This window comes from Sardina pilchardus, chromosome 17, assembly GCF_963854185.1.
Source record: "Sardina pilchardus chromosome 17, fSarPil1.1, whole genome shotgun sequence".
NCBI classification, from domain to species: Eukaryota; Metazoa; Chordata; class Actinopteri; order Clupeiformes; family Clupeidae; genus Sardina; species Sardina pilchardus.
The window spans coordinates 24,169,475-24,180,297 of NC_085010.1; the positions used below are offsets into that span (position 1 = coordinate 24,169,475).

The 10,823-nt window shown below is 40.9% G+C and overlaps 2 protein-coding genes across 5 annotated transcripts in view; both read right to left on the reverse strand.

The window, feature by feature from the left end:
• Positions 1-1,154, reverse strand: part of tmpoa (thymopoietin a) — a 17,937-nt gene extending 16,783 nt beyond the window's left edge. For all 3 annotated transcript variants that reach the window (XM_062518007.1, XM_062518006.1, XM_062518005.1), the window contains exon 1: positions 873-1,154. In XM_062518007.1, the coding sequence (XP_062373991.1) occupies positions 873-1,106 (234 nt within the window). In that variant the 5' untranslated portion in view covers positions 1,107-1,154. The remainder of the gene's footprint in view (positions 1-872) is intronic.
• A 754-nt stretch (positions 1,155-1,908) lies between these two features.
• On the reverse strand, positions 1,909-9,943 carry strap (serine/threonine kinase receptor associated protein). 2 transcript variants are annotated; one of them, XM_062518521.1, is made up of 10 exons: positions 9,738-9,943; positions 9,292-9,412; positions 8,963-9,098; positions 8,434-8,515; positions 8,216-8,288; positions 7,538-7,637; positions 7,056-7,193; positions 6,160-6,296; positions 4,617-4,766; positions 1,909-2,961 (listed from the first exon to the last, which is right to left on the reverse strand). In XM_062518521.1, exons 2-10 carry the CDS (start codon positions 9,401-9,403, stop codon positions 2,903-2,905), a joined length of 987 nt encoding a protein of 328 aa, XP_062374505.1. In that variant the 5' UTR covers positions 9,404-9,412; positions 9,738-9,943; the 3' UTR covers positions 1,909-2,902. The 2 variants fall into 2 exon arrangements, with proteins under 2 accessions (XP_062374505.1, XP_062374504.1); XM_062518520.1 differs by having other exon boundaries at positions 1,909-2,973.
• Positions 9,944-10,823: the final 880 nt, after the last annotated feature.

Below are 10,823 nucleotides of genomic sequence, written 5' to 3' on the forward strand. Positions count from 1 at the left end.
TTTGCAGCTGTTCCATTCATTAACCTAGCCCCCTTCAAATCGCTCAAAGTCAACGTGTAGGCCAAAGTGTAAGCACAACTGTCAGGGAAAATTATCATATGCTTAAGAAAAGCTTTTACCAGCGCAAATTCTAGGCTACAACCGAATTATGACTATTACCATCATCATCGTCATCATCATCAGCAGCAGCAATGTTATCATCACTATAATAATAACCTATAAAGCCGACCCAACACAAACACCAAAATCCATTCGATATGCGGAAAAAAATGTAAAAAAAAAAAAAACGTGGGGGAATATGATAAAATGGTTGAGAATTTAAATTGCCCATTAGGCGCGACTGGCATCGACAGGAAGTATTTAAGCGGGAAACAGTCGGCCATAGCTTCAGTCAAAGTCAACATGCCGGTTTGTTTTCATTAGATCCCATGCAGGATACGAAAACTAGCAAACGTAAAATTTGATCAGGATAACTAACAGCATCTGATTAAATATGTTGCGAATAGCCAAGGTACCACCGTAGCTTAACAGTAGGCTGATTGCACAGCTGTTAATGTTGCGCGTCGTTGACAATGACATATTAATCACTAGTAGCAGCTTTGTAAACACGGAATTGTTCCTTATACTAATGCCGTGGGTATGGCGTCCTGTTTTAGTCCAATTTTCAATTTGGTCCTGAATTTTTAATTCAGTAATGAGCTTATACTTTTAGCATTTAGCCTTGGCTACACAGTAGGCATTGGTCAATGGGCAAACCGCCAACCACGCGCGACTTCAACGAGTAAAACCAGTCTGTTCAGAGAGCTTAAAGAAGAGAGGAGAAACAAGTCAGACTTTATGCTTGTCTCCAAAATTAACTGCGCACAACTTACCCTGCCTGAGCGGCTTCTGTTGGAGACCACGGGGGCTGGCAATTCATCGTCGCTGGAGAAAGCTTCTGGAGGGGCGCTTTTCTTCTTGTTTTGCGCCGTCAGATTTTTCAGATACAGTTGAACATAAACGTCCTTTTTCTGTTCGCCATTAGGGAGAGAGACATCATTGGCCAGAAGTGCACTCTTTAGTTTTTCTTTAGTGAGAACAGATGGGTCGTCTAAGAATTCCGACATGTTTGTTTGCTTCGCCCCAGCCAGCGTTTGTGCGTCGTATTACGGTGTCTGAAAAAGAACATTCTATTTGTATTCTGTCAACTACCACCCTCTATCCTGGAACCCTATTGGACAGCTGACCTAAGATGGGCGTTTACCATTGGGTAACCCGATATGCAAATTTAGGCGCCTTGAACTTGCAGTGACTACAATGTTACAATAGCACACAATCTTGGTGTTTCAATATTGCTTCATGTTAAAATGGGAACTTCAATTGCAGAAGAGCGAGTGGAACTGATTTCAGATTCACTCCCTATATAATTACGCACGTAAAAAAGTCACTTAAAATGTATTTACTAATACTTGTATCTAGCCCAGTTTTATGATTAATTTACAGGATATACCTCCAGAATTTCAAGATTTCACTGCAGACGCTTTACAACCATGAGCAGTAGTTCAGTACTTAAAGCATGATTTATAATCTGCATTTATATGGTAAAAACTCTATAGTCTTAGAAAAAGGATGGGACATAATACAAACACTGCATCTAACTACGGTGCAATAATAAGCATATCTATCTTGCACTGATGAATAAATCAGAATTGGCCCTGTAAAACAATCTATCAGAGGGGGTAAAAAGGGCACAGTAGTGCTGTGACGGTTGATTAGTTTAAGCTAACCACTAGCGCCCTATATTGGGCGCTAACCGCTACTAACCTACTAACCACGGTCTTATACCGCCCCGCAGTGGAGAACACCGGGTACTGATGGCATGCACATTTTCTTGTGACGTAAGAGTAGGTCAAATACAGAACACTCAAGGCAAGTCACCATCAGTTTATTTCATCCACCAAAATAACAAGCATGTGTTTCAACGTAAGACATATAAACAACAGTAAAGAACTTGAGTAACCTGTGACATTTTTTACAGTTTGTAAATCCCAACACATCTTTGTGAGAGAAGTACGCACCAGTGACCTCTCCAATTAATAAAACCAGCCTTTTTTATTCTTTATTGATTTTTTTTTTTTTTTGGGGGGGGGGGCATACCACCATCTCCTCAAAGACAAAGTGTATGTGCATGTGTGTCTAATTCCATGAGTTAATTCCCTTTACTGAACACACACAAATGAAAATTTCAATGTTTTTCTTTTTTTCTTCTTACAGTTCTGAAACCACAGATTAGAGAGCCCAAAGTGATCACAGTGCTACCAGGGGAGCAGGGCGATAGCTATGAATGAATGGGACTTGGCTAAAGGATGGAGTGTGACCGTCAGCTGTGAGTTTACCACCCTCACAGGTCTACTGCTTCCTCCTGCGTGTGTGTGTGTGTGTGTGTGTGTGTGTGTGTGTGTGTGTGTGTGTGTGTGTGTGTGTGTGTGTGTGTGTGTGTGTGTGTGTGCGCGTGTGTGCGTGTGTGCGTGTGTGCGTGTGTGTGTGTGTGTGTGCGTGTGTGCGTGTGTGTGTGTGTGTGTGTATGCATGTATGTGTGTGTGGGTGTGTGTGTGTGTGTGTGTGTATGCATGTATGTGTGTGAAATCAGTAGACACATTCCCACATAGCCTCCGCTCCACCTAGGTCAGCCCCTGGTGTAGTCGGGTGGCACAGCACCTTTGCAGGGGATTGTAAAGGGGTGGTGGGCACAATCTGGCCCTGAAAATGGAACCCTGGCCTCCTCAATCCACCCATTTGTTCCCGTCCTCTCGCAGTCTCTTTCTTTCCCTCCCTCTTTCTCTCTCTCTCCATCCATCCATCCATCCATCCATCCATCCCTCGCTTCCTTCATTCGTCCATCTGTGCCGGCAGGTGGTCTTCATCAGGCCTTGATTTCGGGTGGGCAGTAGAGAGTGTCGGAGTTCTCCGACACCAGCTCCTCTGTTGCACAAGCAAAACACACCAAGAACAAAACGACAATAATTCACTTCTGCTCATTCAATCTATACACAAAGAATTTAAGGTCCAAAGTGAGCAGAAAAATATAGTTATATGCAGCCATCTTTCTGGACATGGATTATTCATATATTTTCTAACATTTTACTTTTTAATCTAACCGCTACATACAACATGGATGCTTTATTATCTGATTTTTCACTCAATTTAGGAAGCAATTCTAATGTCACAAACAATTCTGCAACATAAAGAAAGCTAAATAAAAACACAAAACCCACACATTTGTTAAGACTGAACAACTGTTAAAATATTAAATGCACACAAGCAGCCATCTAGCAAGATTACCCAGAGCGATTTAGAAACTCAAATGCTAAAACAATGAGACTGAAATCAAATAAACTAAACACAACCACAGGCCTTGAATTTCAATCTGCATTTTTTCTAGTGAGTCTCCAGACCTCTTAACCTATGCAGACGCATGGCACGTTCCAGGGTAAAATATACTGGTGATTACAATCACAGAGTTGTTCAGAAACCCTAGACATTTAAATAGCATAGAGACTAAAAAGACTAAAGCTCAAGTTACTTATTCAAATAACATGGCAGGGGTTTGGGTTGGTGCATTGCTCCAGTAAACATATGGTTTGCAAGTGTTCCTTTTTACAGCAGATTTCAACTTGATTCAAACGCTGTATCACACTATCCATAGGCACGGCAATGTCTAAATCAACAGATGGGGCAAGATATCATGAGTTGCTTTGGCAACACCCAGCGAATATAGCTTAACGCTCTGACTAAGTGCCATTTCATGTTTCTCACATTCTGGCGAAACGCCTGTCTATTTGAACATTTCTGTCCATCTTTAACATTGGTTCATTTTGTGTTCATCGTGGCACTGACAATAATCAGCATTACGCTAAATACAAAGCCACATCCTTGTAATTGAGGAGGATTGTGTGTCTGCGTCTGTGTCTCTGTGTTAAGAGATTTCTAACCCTTCCAAATCTGCCACACCTGTCTGGAAAAACCAGGTCATTTTCTCAAAATGCTCCTGTTACCAGAAATCCACACTGACATTCAGGGATTCAGCTAGTCTAGGGAAGCCAGGCAAGGCCTGGCCTCTGCATTTAAGGACTGGAGCAGCCATCTTTGGAAAAATCTGCACTTTGAATGGACACACTCAGTTCAGCCCAGAGATGTGAGACCCATTTAGACATTGTGGGGGATAAGTATTGTACGCACCCAAATTCAAGGCAAAAATTTCACTTTTAGAAGCATGGCTGTAGGCTACCCTCTATATAAATTCAGATAAAGGCACTGCATATCATTTTAAGATCCGAAACTCCTTGCTTAATTCCAAAGCTCAAGAGTACGGTCAAAGCTGAACAACCCATATTCCAACAGAAATCAACCGTTTTAATTGACAAATCGTTGTCCAATGTTTTTTGTGGTAAAACACCTCTCAACAGGGAGTAAGCCTCCCTCAACCTTGGGGGTCCGGGAAGGGACTAAGACCCCGAGCTCCCCCAACTGGACGTGTATTTCATATGTCAAAAAGATATCGGCTTCACATTCTGTTGTTATTACCAGGTCATTCTGAACATGCTCTTATTGGCTACATGGCTAGGGACCAAACTCACCAGGCAGGACACACTTCCAGAGGCCGTACGTCTTGCCCACAGCAGTCTGCCACAGGCGGAGGGTACCGTCCTCAGATCCGCTGGCGTAGAGCTCCCCGTCTGGGCTGAACCTCACACAGTGCACCGGCCCAAAATGGCCTTTGTAGGACTCTACACATAGCATGGTAGAGGAGAGAAGAGGAAAGAATATTCACACACACACGTTCTCAGAAATAAGTATCCATCTACAGTACTTTCAGCAACCATCTGATGATTTCAGTGGCAGTGTGGAGTTTTGGCATAAAACTAAATTTAGTTCAGTTCAAGTCGCACTGACTACCTACAATGCAAAAAAAATTGCTGATCTTAAAAACCTTGCTAGCATGCTAATTATTATATTTTAGCGATATAGTTCACAATAACATCCTGTGAAATAGTTCCTTACATTTAAACAAAACAAATCTGCTTCAAGAGATCAAAAGTATGCTTTATAGGGTCAACAGGAAAGGGCATTCAAGGTCATACTGTGACAAGACACAGACTCTGTAAGATATGACAATTTGTGAACTTTGTGTATCGATTATCAGTTTGCAATTAGTAGTGTCTATAAATGGGCATCAGACTCTATTGCTCATGACCAAGAAGAGAGTATAAAAAGTTTAGATCTGATGATCCTGCTTGACCCAAGGGCTCAAAGTTCAGACACTGAATTCAGGTGAGGGACAATTTAAGATTTGAAAAGTAGGGCTGAAAGATTGATTGATATCCAATTGAAATCATAATTTGAACAAATGCATTAGCAAATTGCCAAGGGTGCTAATCATGTAGCTCACAACTCTGATTATTTGTACGTGTTTTGGGTTTATCAGAGTCATGCTGTACAAGCAAACAAATGTAGTGTGCAAAACCATTGTTAGGCATCCTTTGCCACCTCCCTAGGCAACACAACACACATTTTCAATATTTGAACAACGCAGCAGTATAAAATGTACCACAAACGAAGGCTTGCAGAGATAGTGCTGGTCTTGTCCAATAAGACAAAAGTAAGCAAACAACTATTTCAGGCTAGGCTGGGTAAACCCAGCCCGTTCTTTGAGCAACTGGATTTCGCCCAACTCAGGCTGGAAACCTGCATATTTGTCTCTCCTGCGTCCATTACAAATTTTGCGGGGACCAATCACAAACTGGCTTATCCACCTGGCAGACCCGAATAGTTGGTCTGATTCGTTGAAGGACTATCCAAGCAGAGAGAGTCATTTGAACTATGCCTATTGATCATGCCTCATGCCTTGATCTCAAAAGATTGAGCTTGGTCTGGTGAAAGCCAGGCTAATTTCAGGCAACATATAGGATATTTAACAAATTAAAGAACTGAAGCTTGACTATCAAAAATGATATCAATAATTTGATATAAATCACTATCACAACATCTGTCAGACAAAAACACAATTAGATACGCTCCCTAAAATCATTCAGCCCCATTTGAAAGTCTCTTATAGCTTCAAGCACAGGTGTTCTCCTTGCTTTGAACCCTGTGGCCCCCTGAAGACTTTGGACTACTCACCCATCTCCTCCTTCGTGGTATAGTCGTACTTGTACAGCTTGAAGTCATCACCACCTGCCACAAAGAAGTCCTTGTCAGGGTGCAGGGAGGCTGAGTGGATGGAGGTCGGAGCGTCTACCGTCTTAATAAGCTCCAGGCTACAGACAGCGATAAAACAAAAGAAAAACACATCAATAAAATATATATACACCTTTACATGATCTGGACTGTAATCCTATTTGGATACACACGACACGTGAGCTATGCCAATGTAGGAAGTCCTTTGAATGTTACATTGGGACACTCAGTGCAAAACAATGTCTCACAATGCAGGAAGCTGTAGACTGGTTTGAGGTCTAGTTTAGAATTGATGGTAGGGTGAAGAGGAACTGATTTAGATGGGAATATATCAAGGGGGGCGCTGTGGCGCAACAGGCTACAGCGCTTATACCACCTACGGGTTCGAGTCCGACCTGTGGTCATTTCCCAATCCCACCCCATCTCTCTCTCCCACTTAGTTCCTGTTTCACCCTTCAATGTCCTATACAAATAAAGGCAAAAAAAGATCTATACAACCACGATAGTGGTGTCTGCATGGTCACTGCACTGCTTACATGACCATTATAAGCAGTCATTCATGGTGAGAACTTGTGTTCTAGACATAGGCTACTATGTAGACGTACAGCACTGACTGATTCAGGGATAGCAACAATGTCACAAACATATGTATGTGTTACTATTACTAGACTTGAAAATCTAATAGTAACATTATTTGAAAATCTCCCATTACATTCACTATGCCTATACAAAATAATAGATGTTATCATTGATGCTCTTATTAAATCAAATGGATTGTTCTCATGTAGTATTGCACTTATTAACATCTGATCATTCAAAAAAGGTAAATATTGTTGCACCTGTGGGCGTTGTAGAAAGCCACCGTCTTTCCATAAGTGATGACAAGGATCTCTCCGTCGGGAATGTACTCCATGCTACTGACAGCCAGGTCGAATGTCAGGGTTTTCACGGCCTCACCGGAGGTCTTATCCCAAAGACTAGACAGGAAGAGGTACACCAGGGTCACTCATCTGGATATTTTAATCTCAAGAGACACCGATACCATAAAAGTTTCATCTTAAAAGCTGTGCAAATAAACCAGAACAATGTAAGATAGAGGGACTAATTAGTTGATATCGAAGTCACATAGATTTCCTCCAATTTGTGAAATTCATGAAACAATGAAATTGAAACGGTACACTTCCATTAAATTCCCAACAGAAACAGTTATATCTCAGACCTGTTTACACAGCTCATTCCTCTTTGTTTATACAAACACAGAGTGCTTTTTAGAGGGGGAGAAAGAAAGTGAAATGAAACACACAGAGTAAACAGATCTCACCGAATAGTTTTGTCATCGCCACCAGAAAGGATCTGTGTGTCATTGTTGCACCAGAGGGCTTTCTTAATGGCTGATGTGTGACCTGAAATTTCCTGAGGTTCTGGGAAAAGGAAGTGAGGAGGCAGAGGATTAAGAGAGTCGCCATTCAAAAGGAGAAGTGTACCAACCGAGCATAGATTATATCCTAAATTCACCCACTAGGAAATAACCTGGGGTTATTTCAATGAAAGCCCTATTCGGGCAGGATTAGTTTTATGTGGAGACGTTGGTTTAAAGTAATTATTACCAGGGGTTTTTAGTCCTGACCGAATGCACCATGTCAGTAATTATTACTGATAAAATGTTCCAGGTCCTTGGGTTATATTAATTCCGTGTGAATATGACCCTCTGTAAAAATGTAGATTTAAACATAATTTTCTGCACTTTTTGGCCCTTAAAGCCTTATTCTGATGAAATTAGTTTTACATGGAGACATGGGGTATGTAATTTTACCACAGGACGTCTGTCATATAAATGGCCAATTCACAGAGGATTAAATATACAGACGTGCTGTGGGGTAAAGTAATTTTTTACCACAGCACGTCTGTAATATTTAATCCCGTGCGAATAGGGTTAACAAACAAACAAAATCCACTTTCTGAAATAATCCACTGGAGAAAATGACTTGTATTGACTTACCTGCTTCAGGCTTGTTGAGGTCATAAATACGCAACAATTTATCATTTCCTCCAGTTAGCAGACAGTTACTGTCCTGCAGATAAGGGGATACATGAGAGACTCTATTTATCACATAACCACAACAGATCAACCACTGAAAACCAAGCATATGTATAAGTACAGAGATGTGTGTGTGTGTGTGTGTGTGTGTGTGTGTGTGTGTGTGTGTGTGTGTGTACCTGAGTAAAATCCACAGTCTTGACAATGTGCTTGTGTGCCAGTGTGAGAACTTCTTCCCCAGTCACTGCATCCCACACTTTACTGGGTACCACATCCAAAATAAACAAGCAAACAATAACAAAACAATTTCAATGTAATTCACAGCGCCCTGGAATACAACAGGTGGTTTAGATCAGTTCATTTGAGATGTAACAGTGCAAGACTTCCTATATCTGACAGTGAGAACACTTTAGCACAACAGGAATATAAGGTAAGGTAACCATATTCAGTACGGAGCCCAAGATGTAATATAATTTCTCACAATTGACACCTGTGATGGAATTAAACAATATGCCCCTCGACCGTGGTTTACGCTGATTTTAGGTTATGTTACATGGTGGTAGGCGACACTGAATGAATGTAGCTCACCACTACATCTGTCATCTGTCTACAACGTATAATGCCATCGGTCAATTGAAGTGTAATACCATGGCTGCCTATTTCTATACAAAAAATACCCGTACCCAGTGCATATTGGCTAGTACTCACGCTGAAAAATCTGCTGCTGCAGTGGCTGCCTTGGTGGCCTCTTTGTTCAAAGTTGCTCCCCAAACAGCGCCTTTATGACCCAGGAACGTACCGATCCAGTCCCCTGTGTCTCCCTGGCGCAACATAGGTTTGCCATCTAAAGTAAGCATAAGTAGGTAAAAGCACAACTCACCTTAGATAGTTCAGACAGATAATTCACGTAATCTTAACATTACATTAACATCCTCGACCTAAACCAAATAGGCACAAATACCAGCCAGATATCAACATCAATACTACTTATCATTAACTTTTGCTGTTGAAATGACCGATGGAAATGTCATTGTTACCTTTGCAGGCACTTATGAGGAAATATCCATAAGGAGTTATCCCACTGAAGGCCAGATCAACAACAGGTCTGGTGTGGCCGGAGCAAGTGAGTGGAGTCTGTCGCATAGCCATCACTGAAAACTGGAAATGGATAACATCATGAACTGGAGTCATCTAAAATTAGCTGATTAATGTTAGCCAGTTAGCCCGAGAACGCCATCAAAGTATAACTTTATCTATTTAAAACATTAAATCATACTAGCGAGTTGAGGATTATATTGGTCTAACTTGAAACTATTTGAACAAAGCAAGCCATCTACGTGATTAGCATTTCGGTGTCATCATTTCCCATTAGAAAACCAGGAAAGCTAACACAGGAGCTAAAGTTAACGGCTTTTACATATAACGTCATTAGCATTGGCTAGCAAACAATAACGGTAACGCAAACTGCTAGCTAGCTACCTACCTTCCGCGAGCAAGTGTCAGAGACCAAAGCAGACAAAGCTTACGCCTGAATCAAATGTGTCGGATTTGAGGCCGATGCTATCTGCTACAGTTATGACAAAGAGCTGCACACCCGGCAAAAATGCTGTGCCACCAGCTACAGTGAGTAGGTAACTCGTGTGGGTGCAACTCTCACACACCAACTGTGAGGTGGGCAAGCTCTCAAGACATCGGGGACAGGAAATAGTTTAACAGTCCGTCGGAAATCCTCTCGCGGATAAAGAAGTCCGGGTGGTTGTAGTTACTTTATGATTTTGTTCCGACGTCGATACAGGAATAGCCTAATAATAATAATAATAACAAAGCATAGTTTTCGGATATCTAATGTTAATAATCGTCTATTCTTATTAATTACCTTAGAATTAAAGTTAATCTCAAAAGTGTCAAGGCAAAATAAATCACTGATGAAATACATTACAAACTAAGTAAGTAGGCTAGGCTAGAGTCAAAGTAAGTTTGGCAAATATGTTATCAATACATGAAGTACACTTAAAGTAAAGCTCTTCTTCATATCATTGTGTGTGTGTGTGTGTGTGTGTGTGTGTGTGTGTGTGTGTGTGTGTGTGTGTGTGTGTGTGTGTGTGTGTGTGTGTGTGTGTGTGTGTGTGTGTGTGCGCGTGTGTGCGTGTGCATGCGTGCGTGTGTGTGTGTGTGTGTGTGTGTGTGTGTGTGTGTTTGTTTGGTTATGGTTATGGTTATATGATTAAGCAGACACTTTTGCACAAAGCTACTGACAAATAAAACAATTCAATAGTTAAACATTAACAGTGAACAGTTTTTAATAACAATAATAAACAATAATGATATCTGCATTTGTCTATGTATTCTTATTTAATTGACAAGTGTTATTTTTCTACAGTGCAGCCAGTAGGCCAATTGCCTATACATAAACATAACTTATTATAGGAAATAAGAAGTTAACAATTTATCCCTGATACATTATTGTTTTACACCTTAGTATCATTGGATTCGAAACGAAATAAATCCAATTTTCAAACAGTGTTAGGTTATGGTAAATTAAATGTCTTTGGTCAGGAAAAATACTGAT